The sequence below is a fragment of the Alligator sinensis genome, unplaced genomic scaffold (genome assembly GCF_000455745.1).
Source record: "Alligator sinensis unplaced genomic scaffold, ASM45574v1 scaffold433_1, whole genome shotgun sequence".
Classification (NCBI taxonomy): Eukaryota; Metazoa; Chordata; order Crocodylia; family Alligatoridae; genus Alligator; species Alligator sinensis.
The window spans coordinates 823977-847753 of record NW_005842502.1 but is presented as its reverse complement, the minus strand read 5'-3'; the positions used below and the strand labels follow the sequence as shown (position 1 = coordinate 847753).

At 47.8% G+C, this 23777-nt stretch overlaps 1 protein-coding gene across 1 annotated transcript in view; it reads left to right on the top strand.

The window, feature by feature from the left end:
- Positions 1-5094: 5094 nt before the first annotated feature.
- The window catches only part of CAMTA1 (calmodulin binding transcription activator 1), a 160498-nt gene continuing 141815 nt past the window's right edge, over positions 5095-23777 (top strand). Inside the window, exon 1 of the mRNA XM_025213014.1 lies at positions 5095-5219. Within this exon, the coding sequence (XP_025068799.1) occupies positions 5216-5219 (4 nt within the window). The 5' untranslated portion in view covers positions 5095-5215. The remainder of the gene's footprint in view (positions 5220-23777) is intronic.

The window sequence follows — 23777 nt, the reverse complement described above, 5'->3', positions numbered from 1 at the left end:
TCCATGAAACAAATTCTGGGGTAAAGAATCCATTTGATTTTGACTGATAAGATTTACTTTAACAAAGTCAATCTGCTTCCTTTTGATTCCACATTTAATTTTGGTTTCAACTTCTAAATTATGTTATCATTACAAACAAAATCCCTCAAAATGAAAAGTCATTGCAAAATAAAAAATCAAAATGCAACATTTAACATCACTGGAACTTAGGCCCTGTTTTCTTTCCACAACAAATTCCTAGCAAGCTTTATGAATTACTCTAATATCATCAGTCTCAACTTATTGGACAGCAAGTGCCCTCATTTGCTGTCTCTGCAATATGGCAAGAAATTAATTTGGGCTTGTTTCAAGTGTCTGTACTAGAATTGGTGCAAATATAATAACTATAGGAAAGAGGGGTTAAGAACAAGGAAGCAAAACCAGAGAAGACTCAGAAATCAAGATTGAGCTAACAAGGCCATGCGGTTAGACAGTGATGACAGGAGAAATTTATCTGAGACAAGTAGGCAGTTAATGGCATGGGAGGAAACCATATGAGGTACTCACAGATTTCTTATCTATTACTAAGGTTGAAAGCAAGCAGCTTAAATTACACGAAAATACTTTAAAACTGTAATGAAGTTTTCAGCATTTTAAATTTTGTAATACAGCAGCTTGTGGGATAGTGAGCTTTTGTGGCTGATAGCTGGCCAGCTGGAATTCTGATCAGGCTGGATGGAGATCTCTTTATTGAAATAAATGATGAGTAATAGAGAGAGGTTTCTATTTCTGACTGATAAGCTTTCCTATACATGTGCAAACATGGAGCTGAATTTGTTGTACTAAAATATAGCACCGGATCTAAACAAAGACCTCCTTCCCAGAATGCCCTGAGTGGTCTCAACACTTTTAAAGCAGGGTTATTTTCAGTTTCTGGATGACAGTGTTCTGTTTAGAATAGTGATATGCAGAAATACATTTTTCTACCTGACAGAATAATTTTGAATACCCATAACAAGGTAATATCCATGCACTAGTGTTCATTAGTTTGGTCATTTTAGCCTCATATGCATCTGTTCTATAGTTAGATTGCATTAAAGAACTAAGAATTCTGGGCTGGACCAGTTGTAAGAAATAGTTTTCCAAGACAGACATTCTCTCATCATCCTTGCCAAATAAATCCTAATGACAATTCAGCAGTGGATTTCTGAGGACTTGCCTATTTGGGAAGCAGGAGGGCAGTTTCAAAATTAGATTTTAGAGACGGACCCATTTGTCTTTCACTTTTTATGCATATTTTATTTGTCACGTGTGCTAACTGAAGAGCTAACATTTATGTTTAATAACATAAGAAGTGCTACACTGGGTCAGACCATTGGTTCTATCCCAGTGTCCTAGGCTAATACAGGCACAGAGTACATGCTAAGGGGAAGAACAGTAATGCAAGGTGTTTCCAGAATTCTCTGTCCCCTCCCCCTCTTCCCTTACAGCTTCTAGTATTCAGAGACCTAAGGGGCACATCTACATGTGATAGTAAGGCAGCTGAATAAACTCTGGCACAGTTTGCACTGGAGTTTATTGCTCCCAGAAGCAGCATCTTCATGTGCGCCTGGAACCACAGCACAATGATCCAGCTGGCAGAGGGCTCGAGGGGTCAGCCTGCCAACCCAGGGCTGTTCCCTCCCAGTTCAATGTGCTGTGGAGGGGCTTGACTGGGGCATGAGGATGTTAGTGTGGGGCTAGCCTCCAGGCAGCCCCCATGCTGTAGCACCCTCATGCCCCAGCCAGCCTGGTCCCCATCTACATAAATGTTGCAGCTGAGTAAAGTACTCTGCTGCAGGATAGTACTTATATCTGACAGTACTATCTTGTGGAGGAGTTAGTTTACTAATAATACTGCTTGTATAGACTATGACATTTTACTGTGGAGCTAATTAGTCAACTGCAGTATACGTCTCTTGTGTAGATATGCCCAGGAAGTTCTACATTGGAAGTTTCAGCTCTACCACTGCATTTGGTACTCAAAGGTGGACCTTTCCTACATGTATTTGTCTTATCCTCTTTTTGATCTTGGTAAAATTATTGGCTTGTTGTGTCAATGAGTTCCTCAAGTTAATTATAGGTCATTTTAAATGCAGATTCCCTCTTTTCCCTCTAGTCCTGTTATTTCCTCTTGCTGTGACACACGGTACTGGGGTAATCTTATAGCAGGCTCCACAGTAGGAGGAGAAATACAGGTCTTTCTGAAACCCAAGATCCTAGGTCTCTTGCCTTTGGCAGAATGTCCATGTTCTCTTCTTTCAGATTTCCTTGAGTATCAATGTTGCTTGGGGAAAAGCTCCCCAAGCATAGTGGCCTTTATAACTCCATCAGCTAAATAACTTAGGTGAAATTAGCTAATGAAGACTGTTTGGGGATCTAGCTAATCATTTTAGCACTAGAATCTTTTCTGTATTATCCATGAGAATGGTAATATCTTAAAACTTTCCTTGATCACCTCTCTGTGTCTGAGTAACTTCATCTGCTCATACTGGAACTAACATAACTGGCTGGTTTGTTTGCCAGACACCCTGAGTGAGCTGTGCTGCTGGACTGCAAACCCAGACCAGTCCAAAATAAATCAGCAAATACAAACATCAGACTTTGGGTTGTTCTTAATGCCTGGCTTTAATCCACATTAATACTGATGGGTAAAATAGGTTTTTAAACCCTGCAAACTGGAAGTCCTATAGATATAGCTCTATTTTTCACATGGCTGATATGGGATTGTAGTCATGACTGGGAAGGGACCTAACCCTATTGCAATGTGGAAAGGTATCAGATGTGATGTTTTAATGTAAATTTATGTGGCTTCTACATCACTGAAGACAGAGGAAACATACAGCAGGAAGCTCAAGTCCTTAGGTTTTCATTGCACAAGTCCTGGGGAAAGACTGCAGTGCTGAAAACTTTAAGTAAAAAGACCTTCCAGGTGGGGATGAAATGCTATCAGATCCTAAAAGCTGATTGAGTGTTCAGCATGAGTTGTTGAGGTTTTTTTTAATTCATTAGTTTCAGAGCAGTATTAGTTTTGAACCATGTAAATAATGTTTGTTATAACAAGACTAGGGTGAAGCCACAAAGCACTGAGGATGCTCTTTGCCTTCAGAAGTTTTCAGAATCATGCTGCAGTGGTTTGCTGACAAGTCTGTATTGAGCTTTCCTTTCATCTCCCTACAGCACCAGAATGATCATGACTGTATTTTGTGATAGGCTTCCAGAGCTAATCCCAGAGTCTGGATGCAGGCAAAATTGCTACTGAAAACCCACCACTCTTAATCACTTTCCATTATTTTTATTAAAATAGAATCTCTACTCCTTTCTTCCTGACTTGAATGAGCGCTCTTTCTGTAGACAGCAGGGCAGGACCTAGCTCCCCAGGTTCTAAGGAGAGTCTTGGTAGGGAAGGAAGCTTGCTGGCTTCCAAATTCATTGTTGTGTCTTTCAGTGCTAGCAGGATGCTGGCACTGTATGCAGGGGTACCATGACCCCTGCCTCCCAGCATGGCCCTCCTTAGGCTTGTGGAAGTAGGAACGTTCCCATTTGGGGATGGTTTCCCATCTCCTCCTTGTGGTGTGTGGTACTGCCAGCAGCCTATCCTCATTCTCTCCCCCAGCACACATCTGTGCTCGGGGAGTGCAAGCAGCTCTCATTAGAGCTGTGTTCTGTATTGGAGTGCTGGATGAGAGGAAGGTGCTCCCTGCACTCCTCGCCCATGCAGGGCAGCCATCAATCAGGTCTCTGATGACACTGGGGCTGGAGGGGGCACTTTTCTGGCCCTAGCCTGGAGGCTCTTCCCACCAAAGAGATACAAATTTCCTTACCATTTAAGGCACTGCCAGGGCAGGTTCACCAGGAAATCATCTCTGCATTGTTTGCTGTTTTGTTCTTGTTAGGAAAGCACTCCCAAGATTAGCACAACCTTTGTAGACAAGTGGCAGCTTGTGCTGCTCCTCCCCCTTGGAGCTGGGCTCTGAATGCATAAATGAAGCATTACGAGCTTTAATTACACCATTATCTTATTTATTTTTATAAATAATTCCAAAGCAGTCATTAAAGTTTGTGAACTTACAAGTAAATGACTTTAGGGAAAGAAATCAAGTTTTCAATCTTGTTATTATCTATTGTACAGTCTCCCTGGGATGCTGTGGGAAAACTAGCTGGGTTGTTTGTGGTGGTGTTGTTGTTAAGATGATTCATTTACACACACTGTAGTAAACATTCTATTAAGCCTCTAGTTGAAAAGTCTGTCAGTGGGACAGCACTGCAGTGCATCAAAGTAGGGCTGTATTTCCTTTCTTTCTCTGGATTCCCAGGGAAGTGCACTGGGAAAATGGAATGGAGCATTAAAACCCACAGGAGTGGATACCCTGCCATTGTTCAAAAAGCCCTGAAGCTCTGCAAAGTGGCTCTATTCTGATTCCAGGTTTCTGTAGCTTCATATTTTCATCACAAGGCTACAAGTTTCTTCAAAAGGCAAGAAATTACAGGCTTGTCTGTAAAGGAGCTGTGCTCAGGTGCACTGTGTAATATTATCAGTTTCCTTGACATTCCCTTCCCTTTTTCTGCACTTATTGAAAGTTTGGCTGCTACTGATGTTTTCAGTTACATTTCCATATATTCAGAATGCTGTTATGTAGGCCAAAACTGATTAATGCAAATGTTTTATGTGCCTCTTACACCAAAGCACATTCTGTGGCAGTTGTGTCTGGTGTTTGGAGAAGTCTTTGCAATTATTGATACTGTAGTAGCTTGAAAAAGATTTGTACCAAACAGACAAAGAGAATAGGGAGACTGTAAGCAACAGGGACTCGGGAGGCTGCTGTGTGCGCAGAATTCTGTCTTATGGCTTGTCTTTGCAGTTTCTGTTGTAGAATGACTGTGCTTTCAGGAAATTCTTGAATGAAATGGGAACTGCTCATGGTTTTTTCTGTGGCTGAATTTTGGGCAAGACAATAGAGTTAAACTAGAGCTGTCTCACTCTTGGAGGAGAGACAGGCAAAGTGACCCCATGTATATGTAACCCTTGTGCTTGTTCTTCCTGCAGAACCCTGACATCGTGCTGGTGCACTACCTGAATGTACCTGCCATCGAGGACTGTGGAAAACCATGTGGCCCAATCCTGTGTTCAATAAACACAGACAAGAAGGAGTGGGCAAAATGGACAAAAGAGGAACTCATTGGACAGCTCAAACCGATGTGTGAGTATTTAGTAATTTCCAGCCATCCTGAGCAGAAGGGAGTTAGGCTGCTGCAGGTTCCTGTGCACCCCTAGAAGCAATGGAAGCAGAGACAGGGTGTGTTTGGTCTAGGCACACCTACACAGTAAACATGCTGTGCATCTGATGGCACAGCTCATTTTCTCACTATTAGTTATTTTATGTTCAGCTACCCTGAGGCCTGGCCCAATCCTCATGTTTGCAGGGGCAACTGGTACCAGAAGTTTGGGACCCAAAGAATGATTGGCAGACACTCCAAGTACACGTCCTGACCTTCAGCAAACTTTATCTGCAGGTTCTCTGAGAACTCATCAGTATAGCATGTGAGGGCCAGCCAGACCCTCCCAAAAGTCCCTGGTCCATCTACTCTCTCTGTACATTTGGTCTTGGCTATAAAATGCACTTGGTACTTTGCTTCTGTGCTTTTGCTTCTGTGTCATCTTAGGGCACCTGGTCAATGCCCCTAAACCTTTGTAGAGCGCCCAACTTTCAGGTATCACTCCCTAAGCACTACTTGGACATGTTTAATATAAAACTAAGGTGGATTGCTTTGCATGCAAATGACTTTTATTGAATTGAGCTTAAATTTTATCAGCAAGGTGCTACACACAGAAGCATTTTTCTGTCTAGCAGCAAAGTGCTATTAAAACAAAAGAAACCCCCACCAAATCTTCTGTTCTGAACACTGACAAAGTTAGATGTCTTGGCAATGTGATGGTATTGACTGCAGCACAGTGACACCAGTGATAAAGTCATACCATGACCTCTTGCTTGCCTCCACCAGTCAATCTGGTCTGGAAATAACTTTATCCTTGCAAACCCCATTCTTGAATTCTGCAATTTCTCCCTCCTTCCTACTAGAAATGACTGCTTGGGGGTGAGTATTAGTAACTAGTAGGGGTGCACCGATAGAGATTTTTGGAGCCAATACTGATAGCCTACATTTAAGGAGGCATGTTGGCCGATACTGATCCAATTTCTAATACAGCGTGGAGAGCTGCACAGCTGGTAAGTCTGTTGTGGTAGGAGGGGAGAGGGGAGGGAAGGAGAGTGTGGGGGCAGATCAAGAACCTCATGGTGAGGGAGGGAGTGGGGCTGGGGCAGGTGCTACCCAGCCGGGACAGGGTGGGACATGGGATAGAGCTGTGCCTTGTCCGAGAAGTGCAGGGAGAGGGGAGTTGGCTCCCACTGACTGTGCTCAGGGCAGGCAGTGGTGCTGGGAGCAGGGCAGAGGGGGCAGGGCTGCAGCCACCCCAAAATTCACCTGTAGTCCTCCCAACCCTCCCCCAACCCCGCCCCGGGCACAGCTCGGCCCAGCCCCTACAGCCGGGAAGAGCCCGCAACAGCATCCCGCCCCACCATGCAGATCCGGGGGCACATGCCTTGCTACTTCCCAGGCCTTCTCGGGGTGTGTGCAGTGGTGGGAGCCAGCCTCCCCTCCCCCCGTGTCCCCCAGATGAGCTGTGGCTCCATCCCGCACCCTCCCAGCCCTGGCAGGGCATCACCTGCCCCAGCCCCCACTCCCTCCTGCACCGCTGGGGCCTTGATCTGTCCCCGGCACACCCCTTCCCTCCCCTTCCCCCTCCCCCTTCCACAACAACAGACTTACCAGCTGCGCAGCTCTCCAAGCTGCCAGTCTGTGCTCCTCGCCGCCTACGTGCTGCGCTGCGGCTGTGCAGATGCACAGGCCTTTTATTGGTCACATCATTGGCCACATCAGGCCAATTTCTGGTACAGCCAATTTTTCTTTATACTGGTGCTGATCTGATATTGGACCTATGTATCGGTGCACCTCTAGTAACTAGTTCAGGCCTCTGAAGTCTAGGGACAGGTCACTTAGTTGGTTTGCTTAGTTGGTTTGCAGAGTCAATATTGGGAATACTGGGAATATTGGCTTACAGACAAACAGCTTCTTGGTGCCCTCAGCATCCCCGGGATTTCTTTGAAGTGGTTGCACTTGAAAGGAAAGTGCCATAAAGCAGTCTGACATGTTTTTAACAAGGACAATGGCATTTTGGTGGTAAGAAATGTTTTCTGGCATTGAGATGGGCCAGCTCCTCAAAATGGGCTCATCTATTTTCTAACTTATCACCCTAAAAAGTGAGGATCACATTAGTTTTAATTTCACTGCCAGTTTACTGCTGTCCATACTGTTACTGGCTGAAGTGAGGGAGTGGTCCAGCCAAGTGCAGATGGAGGTCTGAGTGCTTCACATGGGCCTGTGGGGCGTCAGGGTGGCTGATGTGGCATGAGTACTGGGAGCACCTGTCGAGGAGCTCTCATTGAACTAAAACTTGCCAGAAGTTCTCAGTGGTGAAGCTAAAGCCAGGCCTTTGCCACTGTGATCTGCACATGTAGCCATTTGTTTGCCATGTGTTAGTGCATGAGTGGGTCCTAATGTGCAGGGGCTGTACCTGGGGGACCACAGTGGGCAAGGGATGTGGCATGTGCTGCCAGAAAGTACTTAAGCTGCACTCGAGCCATTTACTGGCCTCTGGTTCAGGTCATGCCTTGTTTCAGTCTGTATTTGTGTATCCTTGGGCAGGTCCCCTTCCACAGGGACAAGTGAAATTCTTTCCAGGCCCTACAGAAGTGCTAAGCAGTGTTAAGTATTGGACCACACAAAATCATAGAAAATTAAGGTCGGAAGGGACCTCAGGAGGTCATCCAGTCAAACTCCCTGCTCAAAGCAGGTCTCCAACTATATCATCCCACATAGACATGGCTGAGTTTGACTCCAGGGCCTAGACAAATCATCCAGATCTGGCAGGCTGCTGTATGAATAATAATTCTGAAAACCAGAGCAGCTTTTCAACAGCATGATTAAGAAGACTCAATTGAGAAGAATGTGTAGTATGGAAAAAAACATGGTGTCAGACTGTTCTCAGGTACTCTGGTGTGAATCAGGAGTGACTCCTCTGGCTTGAGGCAGATATGTATTTCTTGCTGGTGCGACAGGGGGCAGTCAGTCCTTCCTACAGCTGGTTTAGCAAACAGGGGATTAAACTGTGACACATTCAGCTGGAAATGGTTCTTCCATTCCCACTGATATCATAAATTGCTCTTCTCTTGATTATGGAACAGCTGAGGTTCTGTTTAGAATTGTATCTGGTTTGGAGAGCCTGAGTTCCAGCTCTGCATCACCAAAGACTCCTCTCTCGCTAAAGAAATTGATTCTAGAAATCTCTGGGTAAAAGACCTGTGTGAAAGGGCCAGTTCTGTTCATTCTTGTTTCAGTTTGCATCCATCCAGCTCAGTTTACCCCCTTAGGATGGTGTTGTAGATCTCAGATGGAAAGTGTGGGATGCTCTATACAAGGGTGGGCAATTATTTGGGCAGTGACAGCACAGGGTTGGGGCCTGAGGCAGAGCTGTGATCCACTGCCTGCATGCCCTTGTGATGGCCACCAGTTCTGTGGGGAGAGGCATGCAGGGAGTGGATCACAGCTCTGTCCCGGCTCCAGCCTGAGCCCTGGCCCCACACTGTCAGCGCCCGAAGATCCCAGGGTCTCCCCAGCCCCATCTCATTCTCAGATACTACTCCAGCCTAGCCACCCAGCCAAGCACCCTACACACTCAGGTCTCACCCTCCTGTGGTGCGTGCAGGGCGGACAGGCCGGGGTGCCTGGGCAGCAGGGCTGGGTCCAGTGGTGACAGCCAGAAGGAGCCTCCTCCGTGGGGGTTACTGGGAAATGCAGTCTGGCTGTTGTGCTGCCCCAGCCCCGCTGCATGCCAAGGGTAGCAGGACTGGCTGCACACACCATGGCCCAGGCTACCCCTCACACCTGGGCCAGGCAGGACCAAGGGGCCCACTACAGGATGGACAAAATCCCTCAGTGGGCTGTATTCAGCCTATAGGCCATATTTCGCCCACAACTATTTATACATTCGGCATGGCACACCCTTGTGACAGGCAGTCTAACCTTCCCCAGGTTGCCCAGGCTGCACTGTTCATTACAGACACTGCCTACATACTTTCTGTAGACTTCCTAGTGTGGGGAGATGCAATCTGCAGGAGTCCCAGCTACTGTTGCATGGCACTGCTTCTTTTCAGACATTTACACTGTCAAGTGGTGCGAGATGCCTAACCCAAAAAATAAGCCTGCTCCACTGTGCGCTGAAGCAGCCATCACATGGGAAGATTACAACGTGTGCTGGTCCCATGGGTCCCACTATGCATAGAAGTGACTTTGCAAAAACAAGGAGAAATTTTTCATAATGTGGAATTGTAAGAACAAGAGGATGAGTTCAGCAGCTATGTTACTGATTATCTGACTCAGCAGTACCCAGATTGGCTATTGGTGCCCATCAGGTAGCTGCTGCTAATTCAGGCACATTCCTCCCTCTTATGTACTTTTATCTCTCTTCCCCCTGTAGCACTTGCTCCTTTTTTTCTCCTTTTGTCTCACCATTCTCAACGGAGATGGTGGAAAGCCCAGTCACACTAAACGGAATGCCACATTACCCCAAGGACTGATTAAATTACATGGGGGTTTAACATGTGGTTGACAACTGGCGAGAGCCTTGATATTTAACAGGAGGGGGGAAGCATCAGCCATCAAGTCTGCAATACATCAGAAAATAATTCGAAAACTGAAACAAACTAGCCATAACTCTAATAACACGTGGTTCTTTTATGTCTCTGGAGGGGAGAGTGAAATTCTGCACAATTATTCAGTGTGTATGCATGTACACATCTCTGTTTATGGATGCACACCCTGGGAACACAACCTAATATAAAAGCTTAAGATTCTTCTCAGAGATGGAAAACAAAGAGTGTACAGCTAACCACATTGAGGGAATATAGATGCTTTGCCAAGACAGCATCAGATTTCATTCCAAAACTGAGCATGCCATGAAATTCTGTAGCCGAACACATTAACTTCATCACATTTTCACATAAATCACATTCCTTTAAAGCCTTTGCAGTTTGATTTCCTGATGTTTCCAGATTTCCCTGTCCTAAGGGAGATTTGTCAGTGATTTAATCAAAGCATTGTTCATAATATCAGTGGTGAAGTGAGACTAATTTACAGGCAGTCACCTTTTCTACCTGTTGCATACCACTCCTCATATGGTTTTTTCCTTCAGAACTTTGGAATTGAAGCTTCAGCGAGGAGCTGTGGTCTCTGTCTGTCTGTCTTGCTAAAGAACCCCATTTTTACAATGTTTCTGTTGAAGAGAAGACTTGGCTGTACCTGCAAGTCTCTGACTAAATACCATCCCCGCAGGGATTTTCTAAGGATTTATAGTCCTTGTAACTCTGATTTTTTTCAGAGATAAGAGGAGGAATTGCTGCCAGTAATGCTCCAAGGAGAACTCTCCTTCCCAAGAAAGAAAGCAATGATACTATTTTAGATCACAGATGAGTGGAAAAGGAGTATTCCCATAAAGCTGGCCAACTCTGTAATAAGCACTGGATATTTGCCTACAGGCTCTTTAAGAGTGAGTTGCATGTAGCTACCATCTGTGCAGCTCTTGCCCCTGTCATTGGCATAGACTAGGTTAGTCAGTGCTGCTGGGGAAGCAAAAATAACATGGGAGATGGGTGAAGGAGTCAGCTGGGCCACCAGACAGCTTTCCCAAAAGTTTCCCTGCGTCTCTTTGGCATAAAGACTGTGGCAGGAAACTACTTGCTCAGGTTCATCCTTCTCTAATTGGCTTGGCTCCTCTCTTCCCTACCTTTGGTGACCTTGCTGCTGTCAGTCAGGGTGCCAGCAAGTAGCTGGTTGCCTTGGTACATGCTGGTGCCAGCTCCCAGTCCAGGTTAGTCCAGTGACACACTGTGACTTCAGTCCCTGCAAAGGGAACTTCACTCCCTGCTCAACCCAGGCCCTCTCTGGCCCAGAGCTCAAAAAGCCTGAGCCTGAATTGATTCAGTCTTTGCAGGTTAGTCTAACCTGGCTAGGCTGAACTGGTTTGTAACCTCACAGACATCCCCTCTGGACTGAAAAAATGCAGGCACATGCCTGCAGTGGCTCAGGCTAGAAGCTGTGGGGGGTGCTAGGGCAGCCCTCCCTTCCACAGTGATGAGCTGAGTGGGGTGTGGCCAGGCCCTGACAGGATGCTCTGATTCAGAACCCCCACCCACCACTGCTGTTGATTACAGAGCATTTGGTTACACAGCAGGGAGTTGTTAGTGTAGCCTGGGTGCACACGGGTTTGTACTCCCCTCTCCAATTGAGGGAATTATTGGCAGGGCAGCATGCTGCGGAGGAACACAACAGCCCAGCAGCCACCTCCATCCCCTATAGAGTCAGGCCCAGTCAATCAATTACTTAACTATATATAAATGTATTATAACAACAAAACCGTTAAAGGGTAAGGACATAAATTATACAAATTTACAAAACAATAAACCCTATACTATATATATATGTACACACACACACACACACAACCAATTGTTATTTAAAAATATAGATTTAAAATAGAACAACCCAGAACAAAGGATATTGATCGTGCAACCTTATAACTCTATTAATATACAAACTATTGCATCAACCTATTCACATAAGCGATAAGGCACAGTCTACAAATATAAGCAGCAATCCTTAGACTACCTGGGTGTCCTCCAGTGCAGGGGCCCAAGGTACCACTACAGGAAAGGAGGTGGGGGAAAAGAAAAAGGAGAGGGAGACCCCCAAAGACTCCTAAGCTCCCCCACTATCACTCAGGAGCGGCCCATGTGATGCCCCTTCACAACCCTGGGGGGTCCCTCCCCTATTGGGACCCTCTCTCCAGGGTAACTTACTACTCCACAGTCCCAGAGGGTTGCCTCCTGCTCTCCAGGTTGAGCTGTGTTCCTCACTGGACTTTCCTGCCACCCAACTCTGCTGCCGTTGGCTTGGCTTAGGGCCACATACACTGCTGTGTGTAGTGGGTGCTTTGCCTTGGGCTAGGGGTTGGAGGCCTGGACAGCCTTGTGCAGCACCAGGGCATGGTATGCTCCCAGACCCTCTGTGCAGCATCGTCTGCACTGAGCTGCTGTCCTGAGCCACCTCAAGTGGCTCCCAAGGTCTCTCACCCTCCGTGGAGCGCCTCCTGCACTGAGCTCCCAGCCTCGTGCTGGGGGTTGTGGACCTGAGCTGCCCAAGGGGCTCCAAAGATCCTGCTCCATGCACCAGCCTGTGCACCATGTCTCTGGTCGCACGCCAGAGATTGCATACCTGAGCCGCCTCACGCAGCTCCCAGGGTCTGGACACTATGTGCCATGCTGCGCACTGAGAGCCTAACTGCTGGAGCCGTCCACCACTCCCCACTGAAAGAAGTCTTCAGGGGCTCTTCCCTGCCTATTGCTTCGCCCTGCTTCGCAGCTCTCTTCAGCTCTTCTAAGCCCCACTCTTCTCTCTTCTCTGTCCCTGACACATCCCCCTTGTGCTGGGCACACAGCTCCTTTTATATGCTCCAGGGCTCTGCCCCTTAAGTCTTCCAGACCTAACAGTTTGTAGCCTTCAATCAGGTCTGGGGGAGCTCTTCTCCCTCTCCCCTCAGGAAAGGGGCATGACTTTATTTCTCTTGCTGCCTCCTGATTGGTGGATGGGCTCCACCAATCAAAACAGCAGGATCTCAAGCCTGGGACTCAGCCCAAGCTCTGAAAGGTAAGTCTGCTACATTAGCATTTATCAGCCCATCAGACAAAACAAAACAGCCTTTCTTATTATTTAAAGCTCTTCTTAAACAACTTTTTCCAAGGAAGGAACAGAGGAACATTACCAGCTACCTGTTGATTAGCTCCAAAAAGCCCTAAGCAGACACTGTCCTGTCTGCCTTCATTCCCTCTCTCATAGTACGGACCATAGCCTGCATGTGGTATGCTAGCTAATGTTGAGAGGTGTCTGTGTAAGATATGGGGAAAGGAGGAATCCCTGCTTAATCGGGAGAGGTGGGGAAGCAGGAGGAAGCCAGACAGACTCAGTTGTACCTGCAGGCTCTGTCAGAGCCTCCAGCCAGGGAGCAGAGGGGTGGGGCCAGCCCTATTGGGCTGGAGCAGAGCCCCACCCAGAATTGCAAAGCATCTGGGGTGCTGGGGGACTTTGGTTTAACTTAAAGCAGGAAGGGGTCTGGGTCAGACACTGCATAAACTGGTTTGACCCAAATCAGTTGAGTCTGGTACTACATTCAACCAGGTTTATCTCAAACCGGTTTCAGCCATTTTCGAACTGGTTTATGTGCACTGAACATCTCTTCCATTACAGGTTTAAACCAATTCTTGATCACTTAAACTGGTTTATGTGTAATGTCTGTCCCTAGCCATGGAGAAGCTGCAGAAATGCTTCTCCCCTGGTGCAGTGTCTCCGCTGGCATCTGGAGGTTATGGATGAGAAATGACCCTTTTAGGATTGCCCTGCAGTGCGGAGAGCTTCGTGGAAACATCATTAGCTCCATATAATGCAGTTGATCTGTGAGTTAATCAGAAGATGGAAATTAACCCGTCTGAACAGCCATGAAGGGTAAACACTCTGCAGATGCTCAGAGAATTTTGCTTCCATTCAACATCGCTAAATGATTTCCCTTCATCACATTGTCCAGACAAGGATGTAAATGCTGAAGTAGTCAACCTAGCTTCAACTCCCTTTGCTTTGTGTGTCTGGAGTCTGGCTCTAACAATGGGGTCACCTACCTGTGCAGGTGGACATACAGGGCATCTCCTGGATGTTCAATCTGACTGGATTCTTATTGCTGAAAGCTCAGGTCTCAGTTCCAGAGTCATCACCTGGCAGTAGACGGTACTTTGGCCAAATCCCATCCATTGAAGTTGGCAAAGTGCAATGTGGTGAGAGTGGATCCGTTGTGGAAAGGGTCATGGATGCAGGTGCCATTGCTGATCATACAGCACAGTGATGGTCGTCTTAGTGATGACAGAGAGCAATCTAGCCTCTTGCCTGGGGAGTGCCAGGGAGAACAGTTTGCTGCTGAAAAGTACTGCTGCAATGCAGGCCCCTTAGACCACTGATACAAAGGGAGAATTGATAAGATTTTTCAGGGAGCTTTGTCTCTGAGATATTTGAGGAAAGGAAGGAAGACGAGCAGCAGAGTACTGGACTTCAGAAAATCAGACTTCAACTCACTCAGAGAACTGATGGGCAAGATCCTCTGTGAGGCCAGTCTGAGGGGGAAGGGAGTCCAGGTGAGCTGGCTGTATTTTAAAGACACCTTACTGAGGGCACAGGGATGAACCATCTGGATGTACAGAAAGACGAGCAAATATGGCAGAAGACCAACTTGGCTTAGCAGGGAACTCTTTAGTGAGCTAAAACACAGAAAGGAAGCTTACAAGAAGTGGAAACTTGTACAAACTAGGGAGGAGTATGCAGGACTGAAATCAGGAAGGCCAAAGTGCAATTGGAGTTGCAGCTAGCAAGGGACATGAAGGGTAACAAGAAGCATTTCTACATGTGAGCAACACAGAGGAAAATCATGGAGAGTGTGGGTCCCTTACTGAAAGGAGAAGGCAACATAGTGACAGATGATACAGAAAAGGTTGAAGTACTCAATGCCTTTTTCACCTCAGTCTTCACAGGCAAGGTCAGATCTCAAACTACTTCACCTGGCAGCACAGTTTGGGGAGGAAGTGAGCAGCCAATGGTGGCAAAAGAACAGGTTTAGGGACTATTTAGAAAAGCTGGACATATAAAAGTCGATGGGACAGGATGGGATGCACCTGAGGGTGCTGAGGATGTTGGCTGATGTGAGTACAGGGCTGTTGGCTGTTATCTTTGAAAACTTGTGGAGATTAGGAGAGGTCCCAGATGACTGGGAAAGGGCAAATATAGAGCCCATCTTTAAGACAGGGAAGAAGGAATAGCTGGGGAACTACAGACTGGTCAGCCTCGCCTCAGTCCCTGGAAATGTCATTAAACAGGTCCTCAAGGAATCTATTTCTAAGCACTTGGAGAAGAAGGTGACTAGGAGCAGTTAACATGGATTCACTGAGGGCAAGTCATGCCTGACCAACCTTCTATGATGAGATGCCTGGCTATGTGGATGCACAGAGAGCAGTGGATGTGATATACCTTGACTTTAGCAAGGCTTTTTATAGTCTCCCCCAACATTCTTAAAAGCAAGCTATGGAAGTATGGATTGGATGAACAAACTGCAAGGTGGATAGAAAATTGGCTGGGTCATTGGGCTCAAAGGGTAGTAATCAATGGCTCAATGTCTAGTTAGCAACCTTAGGGGCATGTGGTAATAGAGGCAAAAGTTCATGGCAGCACTCTGTACATACATACATACGTGTATGTACCATGTTGCAGGCTAGCTCAGCCTCAGGATTTAAACATTCAGAGCCAATACTGCAGCTGCTGATAGAAATAATTACTAATATGTGGAAGCCAGGGTGGAAGAATTGGGCTTTGAATTTCTTAAACATGGGTTATATGCAGTTTAAAAGCTTGGCAGCCATTGAGAGTCTGTTTCTGGTGGGCATCTGTATATCCACAGGCGAGTCAACAGGAATCTTCCCATTTTGTCCTGGGTTGTTGCATTTCTTAGGACAGTTCCCAAGTGCTTGGGCCCAAAATATAGGGTTTCATCAGGTTGTCTAGAGGACAGTCTTGGGATTTTATACAACTCAATGTAAATAAATATGTTTTCATACCTAATCTTACAGAAAACTCAACTCTCTGAGAATCATTTATGGAGCGATTTTAATTTTCCCTCCAGCTGCTGTGGTAAATGTGGACTGCAACCACAGTGGACAAGTTCTGTAGAACCAAAAACTGACCATAAACAGAATGCACATTTAATGGGATAGATTCCTCTGACCTAAATGTGAAAAGTAACTAGGATTCTTAAAATAGATCCCAGGCTAATAGTCCTAAGTTTTATTAGTCATGCAGACCAGACAGTTCTTATCAGGCTCACTTGTTTGTGTCTGTAATTAAATTTGTATCTGCACCTGCCGGGCCTCGAACATCTTGTTCCGGGCTTCCTTAATTCGAGTGTTCACCGGTACTCGCTTTACTGTTGCAGGTTATCTTACGGGAGGTCTTTACATGCGCTGCAGGCTGCCCCTTTCTCGTCTGCCACGACTTTGAATCTCTCTCAGTGGGTGGGGCTTCATGTGGCGTGGTTACCCTCGTTGAACGCCTGCTCCTTTGGTGTCTTCTGAGAGGCTCCACCTCCCCTATACCTCGCCCTATACCCAGCCCAGTGGATCCCGGTTGCTTTCGTGGCTGACCTCGTGCTCCCCTGACCACCCCCAAACAATGAACCCTCTGCTCGCCTCCTTGCTTTTCCTGCTTCCGCACAACCTCAATCCCTTCTGACACAGGGAAACATAAAACACACTTCTCTAGTAAAAAAAACTAAATGAATCCTAAGAAAACCACCACCACACCACTACTGGGCTTCCTTGCAGAGCAGGGATAGCCCTCCTACACATCAACTTGCTGACAGAGCCTTCTCCAAGTGACCTGGCTTCTGCGGCTCCGCTCCACGTGCCCAGGTTAGAGCTGTTCTCCCCCCCAACTTCCTGCTATTGTGACCCTCTCTCTGGGTCTTCAAGACATGTCTGCCCTCTCTCTGGGTCTTCCCAGCACAGTCGCCCTCTGGGTCTTCTCCTCACAGCTGCCCTCTCTCTGGGTCATCCCAGAGCAGCTGCCCTCTCTCTGGGTCTTCCCAGCACTGCTGCTCTCCCTCTGGGTCTTCCCAGCACAGCTGTCCTCCCTCTGGGTCTTCCCAGCGCTGCTGCTCTCCCTCTGGGTCTTCCCAGCACAGCTGTCCTCCCTCTGGGTCTTCCCAGAACAGTTGTCCTCCCTCTGGGTCTTCCCAGCACAGCTGCCCTCTCTCTGGGTCTTCCCAGCGCTGTTCTTCTCACGGCGCTCCAAGTCCTCTTAACGGCTCGCATCTTGCTTCGCCCGTGGCTGGGACTCCTGCTGTGGGTGCTGGCTCGTTGCCTGGGTTGACAGCTCCTCCACGGCCGGTGAGTGTAGGCTGTCCCGGCATCCCGCGCCCCCGGCTGACCCCACCGGTTGGGCTCTCTCTCGGCATCCACACGCCCCCTCCCTCTCTCACCGCCGGTCCTCTTATTTCCGCCGGCCGGTGATTGGGGCTGATGTCAGCTGCGGCCAGCGGATGACTAAAGGCATGGCTAATGATTCACGCAGGCTTTCCCCATTGTCCTCGCTTTTCCTCCCCTCCTGCTGTAAGTAATTTTTCTTGTTTTACTTTTGCTTTTATTGTTCCACTCCCAGCTCCTGGCCCTAGGGTTCCCCTTGTGGGCTTGGGAGTCTCCCCAGTTTGCCTCTCCCCGTGACAGTATCATTTCATAAAGATGGAAGTAGTTGTTCTGTATAGGTTCTGTCACTTCTGGGCTTGAACTCCTTCCAGGACCATGTTAAGCCACATGACTGATACCTGCCATGTGCATTCTTCCATTTTGTCCCCAAGGAGAGAAATATCTGAAATGGGCTCCTGCTTTAAAATTCATTTAAAATTCATATGCATGCATATTTCTATATGGTTTTCTTACAGAAGGCAAGTGCAAAGGAAAATGTCTTGCACTTAGAGTGGAAGTTGAGAAAGTTTGTGGTGGGTCTGAGCTCTGAGGGGAGTTTGTGTCACAGACGTGTCTGGTTCTGAGAGAGGTGTTTCCTGCACATGTGAGCTTTTCTGGTATTGTTGAAAGTTCCATTGTGTGAGAGGAGCAAAACTGTTGACCATGTTAAGCTCCTTTGTCCTGGAGCTTTAGGCAATCCCTTAGATAGCTGACTATAATAATCTAAATGGAGAAGCCTCACTGTAATAGTAATACTCCAGTGACACTACCAAAGCAGCAGACCAAACAAGCTCCCCAAAATCAAATAGTAGCTCAACATACCAATATTATATTTACCACTTCAATAGTAAATGTATATTGAAATACTTGAATTTTCTCCTGCAGCATATTTGTTTCTTTTTATCCTTTCTTAGCACTGTGGACAACTGTTGGACTACGAAACAGACAATGACCCTTCTCCCCTATGGTTTCCTATAGACTTCCATGTCCAAATGCTCATAAATTACCTAAAGATTTGATCACGTTCTGAGAAGGACATGGACTCAGAACCCTTGAAAGAGCTAACTGGAAGTGTCTAGTGGGCTGGTGAGGCCGTAGGCAGTTGAATTACTCTATTTACTTGAATCTAAGACGGGTCAGTAACCCCTGGCATATGTACCAAGCAGAACATATACAAGTATTTGCTTGGTACACGCACTTCAGGGTGGATGGTGGGGAAGGGGCTGGGACTGTGCTTATTGGAGGATCATCTTTAATTCATCTTCCCCAGTGCTTGGTGGGGGAGGGTGGAATGCACGCAGTGGGGAGGCAGGTGGTATGGAGAGGTCAAGCAGCTTGGCCCCTGCTTGTGCCTGCTCCCCCTGCCCCCTGCCTTTCGGCCTGTAACCTTGGCCCCCCTCCCTTCCCAGCCTCTGCTCTTCCCCCTTCTCCCCACCCCCCCCCCCCCCCCACCCTCTCCCCCCGGCCCCCCCCCCCCAACCTTTGCTTCATACTGGCAGGCTCCATCCATATTCTAGCCTGGAGCACTGAACACAGCTGCAGCCCAGTCCCTGTAGCAGCTGTGTGGGCTTTGCGCTGCTGCTACAGGGCTAGGTTGGAGCTGTGAAGGACTCCCCTCCCCCTCTCTCTGACCCTCACTCTTCCTCCTGGCCTGGGCATCCTGAAACTGCAAGCATGTACCCCAGGCAGCAGCCTCATGATTTCTGTAAGTAGAAACCTGGAAACCTGCCAGGAGTCAAGAATTATGCGTAGGGAAGTCACATTTTAAAAGGGCCACTGTACCTAGTCTCTGAAATGTCTCAAGTTGGTTTTTTTGTTTGCTTAAAGTATATTCTGACTCACCTCATCCAACCCCCTCCCCCCCTTGATCAATAAAGGTATTGGGTTACATCCTGCATTGTTGGTGCTGCTGAGAAGGGCACAGAGAGAAAGGTCTTCCATCCCCTGCCTGGACAGCGAAGTTTTTTTCCTTTTCCTTTTTATTTTCCTTTAGTTCTTCCTGATTATATCTCAGGATGCCTCAGGCTGAAAGAAGAACCCAGAAATATTACTGTGGGCAAAGAACCCCCTAAGTTTATGGGGTCTGCATGCCCTGGGATGCACAGAGGCCTGCCAGAGACCAGTGCCCGAGTGGTGGCAGCATTACCTTAGGCTTGCGGGGGTTCTCCAGGAAACAGGGCAGCTGGCTGTAAGCTCCCTGAGGAAGACCCTTGAAGCGCTGTTTTGGGCCTAGCACAGTGAGGAGGGTATCTCTGTGTAGTAGCACTCTCTACGGTGCCACCATAGGAGCCATGCTTTTTGATCCAGGCTTCAGTGTGCATGAAGCCTTTTGGCATGGAGCAAAGGTAAGAGGGGAGGGAGAGGGGCAGTTGAGGGAACAGAAGCTATAAGGTAGGGAGAAATGGGGGGTGGAAGAGGCTGCAGAGGGGAGATAGGGGGTGCAGAGGTGTGTGGGAAGGGTGCAGGCAGCAGCTGTGGCTATGGCTGGACCCTGGGTAGGGACTGGAGCCTGAACCACTGCAGCCACCTGTCTCCCTATACCCTCGTATGCAGTTCTAAGACGAGGGGCTTTTCTCTTCATGTTAAATGGGGGGGGGGGGACCTTATCTTATTAGATCTCAATAAATACAGTAGGTCTTCCACCCTTTTTTGGTTGTCCTCAACAGATGAACAAGGAGCCTGACATTTTTTATAAAATATTCATGAATAATATTTTAACAAAGATGGCCTCTAGCAGGACATTGCTGAGCTTCATTCAGTCATGCTGTTACCTACCGATGGCACCTCTTTGACAATTAGATCACATTCCCTTCTTCCTTCCTGGGACTTACTGGAGACCTGCATAGCCTATGACTCTCAATCACGATGGAAACATTCTTCTTGTTTTTTCTCTTAATTCAGGGCAAAACCCAAAACATCCAATATTAGGGGGATGGGATTTTTGTGTTTAGACTATAATCTTGGTGATTATAGAATATCAAGAAATAGAATCAACAAAGGCTTTCATTTCATATCAAAGCAGGAGTGTTTCATTTCCTAATCAGTTAGTGCCACCTGGCGGCCACTGTCAGATTAACAACCCAGCTATAACTGGATTTCAATTAACAGTCCAAGAGCACCATAGAGAAAAGCTCCCAGAAGATATAATCATAGATTCATAGATTCATAGATGTTAGGGTTGGAAGGGACCTCAATAGATCATCGAGTCCGACCCCCTGCATAGGCAAGAAAGAATGCCGGGTTTAGATAGTGAGTGTGTGACACACGCTAGTGGCCAGGTGCCACTTGCTTCACTGCAGTCCCATTGCATGCAGCAGAGCTCCCATTGCATGCAGGGAATCAAGAAAAATAAAAAGTCCTTCTCTAAATATATGAGAAGTCAGAAAAAAAACAAGGGCAACATCGGACCGTTGCTGAACTAAATGGGGCAGCTGACAACCGACACCCAGGAGAAAGCTAATCTCCTCAATGGTTACTTTCCATTGTTTTTCCACCAGCCCAAGGGGATCATCCTGCCTGACAGAATGCAGGACTACCAGGGTAAGAGCGATCATACACCTATAATTGGCAAAGAACTTGTGCAGGAACAGCTTGAGAGGCTGGAGAGCCACAAGTCAGCTGGCCCAGATGAAATGCACCCAAGAGTGCTAAAAGAGTTGGCTGACATCATAGCACAACCAATGGCATGGATATTTGAGAACTCATGGCGCTTGGGCGAGGTTCCTGAAGATTAGCAGAGGGCCAGTGTGGTGCCTATCTTCAAGAAAGGAAGGAAGGAAGATCCAGGAAACTACAGGCCAATCAGTTTGACCTCAATCCCTGAAAAGATCTTGGAAAAAATCATCAAAGAAACAATCAACAACAGGCTAATGGGAGGCAACATTCTGAGACATAGCCAAAAAGACATGGCTTTGTTGTGGGTAGGTCTTGCCTGACCAACCTCATTTCCTTCTATGACCAGTTGATGCATCACCTGGACAAAGAAGAAGAGGTTGATGTCATATATTTAGATTTTTAAAAAGCCTTTGACTTGGTCTCCCATGATGTCCTCATGGTAAGATTGGAGAACTGCGGCCTCAACAACCTTATGGTCTGATGGCTGGGAACTGGGTCCATGGTGATAGTGATTGGTGATATTTCCATGGTTGATGGAACCGAGTCAACATGGTGCATGGTGACCAGTGACATCCCCCAGGGCTCAGTACTTGGACCTTTAATATATTCATAAATGATCTGGACTTGGGTGTCAGAAGTGAGCTGGCTAAGTCTGCATATGACACCAAATTATGGGGAAGTGCAGTCACATTAGAGCAGGGGTTGTCAACCAGGGGGTACACGCAGGTGGGGATGGAGTATGCCCCAGGGTGTGGCATTGGCATCTCCCTTGGCGCGTTCCCATACTTTGCTTTTTACCTGGAGGAGGGGCACGCCAGGTGCTGCTGGCCCCACATGGTACACTGCAGAGCTTCCCTGTCCCCCACCTCAGCTTGCTCTCTGTGCCTGCTCCCAGGAGAAGGGCCAGGGAGGCAAGGGCAGCGGTGCCCCTCTGTGGGCTGAACACGCACTGCCCAGCTGTCTGGACATGGGGGGGATTGCTTGTGGCGGTCATCACCCTGCGCCGCCACCACTGCCTCGCTGTTTTCTCACAGCCAGTCGGACACGCAGCTCCACAGGCTGGTGAGGGGTGGCATGCGATTTGCTGTGAGAAGGTGACGCGGGGTGCTGCTGCAGTGGTGGTGCAGGGTGGTGGCGGTGGTGACCACCGCATGCAAGCTCCCCTATCTGGCCATCCAGGCAGCACGTGTGTGGCCCGCAGAGAGGCACCATTGCCCTCACCCCCACCTAACCCTTTTCATAGTCCTTTTCATAGGAGGGGCACAGAGACACACTCCCTGCCACCCCACCATTCTTGATCTGCCCCCCCCGCCCTTCCCCCCAACACACTTACCTGCATCTTCATGTGTGTGTATATCTGCATCTTTGTTTGTGTGTCTGTGTGTGTATATGCATCTGCATGTGTGTGTATTTGCAGCTGCAGGCACATGGTGTCACACAGTTCTTGGGGCAGCGGCAGTGGGGTGCAGCCCAGCCTGCAGCAGCAGCTGCTTCCACCCCAAGCACAGAGCTGGGGAGCACATTCCCCCTGAGCCTCATCTAGGGTGTGCACAGTGGCAGGAGCTGTCCCCCCGCCCCACATGCCCCCCAGATGAACCGCTGTCTTGGCTCCATCCCACACTCCACCCCAGCTGTGCAGCGCCTATCCCTGCCCCAGCCTCAATCCCTCCCTCATCACAGGGGCCTCAATCTGCCCCCCTCCCCCCAGCCCTTAAAAACAAGAGAAAAATATAAATGGGTACATGAGGTGAAACTTTGAAGCAGAAGGGGTACCCTTGTTATAAAGGGTTGAAAACCCCTGTGTTAGAGGATAGGCTGTTAATTCAGGCTGACCTGGACAGGCTCGCAAGGTGGGCAGATCAAAACCTGATGACATTCAATATGGAGAAATGCAAGGTGCTCCACCTCGGAAGAAACACCCCCCCCATCATACTTATAGGCTTGGCAGTGCTATACTCACTAGCATCACAGCTGAAAAAGACTTGGGGATCATGATTGACCACAAGATGAACATGAGCCACCAATGTGATGCCGCAGCTGGCAAAGCAAATAAAACTCTGGCTTGCATCTACCAATGCATCTCAAGCAAGACCCAAGAAGTCATCCTCCTGCTTTACTTGGCCTTGGGGAGGCCACAACTGGAGTATTGCATCCAATTCTGGGCTCCACACTTTAGAAAGGATGTGGAGAAGCTTGAGAGAGTCCAGAGGACAGCCACACACATGATTAAAGGTCAAGAGAACAGGCCTTATGAGGAGAGGCTGAGACACATGGGACTTTTAAGCCTAGAGAAGCGAAGGCTCAGGGGTGACTTGGTGGCAGCCTATAAGTATCTAAGGGGTGTGCATCAGGAACTGGGAGAACGTCTGTTCACCAGGGCACCCCAAGGAAAGGCAAGGTCTAACAGTCACAAACTGCTGGAAGACTGTTTTAGACTGGAATAAACTTGCTCCAGAAGTGGTTCAAGCACCTACTCTGGATAACTTTAAGAAGCACTTGGATGCTTATCTTGCTGGGGTGATCTGACCCCAACTGACTTCCTGCCCCTTGGCCAGGGGGCTGGACCTGATGATCTTGCGAGGTCCCTTCCAGCCCTAATGTCTATGAAATCTATGCAGCAGCTTGACCGAGAGCAAAACTAGATTTCAGTGACCTCACAAGTTTGCATTTCTGGGAGGGGGTTAACATCCATGTCTGCCAATGTCATTCAGAGTAGGGCTGTTAGAGCCAGAAACCCTGCCTTGCATACTCAGCAGAGTTGGGTGTGGAGGGAGCGGGGGCCTTATTAGTTTAACAATAGGCTTCAGTTTGTCCCTCTCCTTGGGGTCTTTATTTGGATCAGGGAATCTCTGGCTTAGATCCTATCCCTATGTGATGTCTTGCAAAGAAATCCCTCCAGAACAGCTCTGCAGACATAATGGCAGG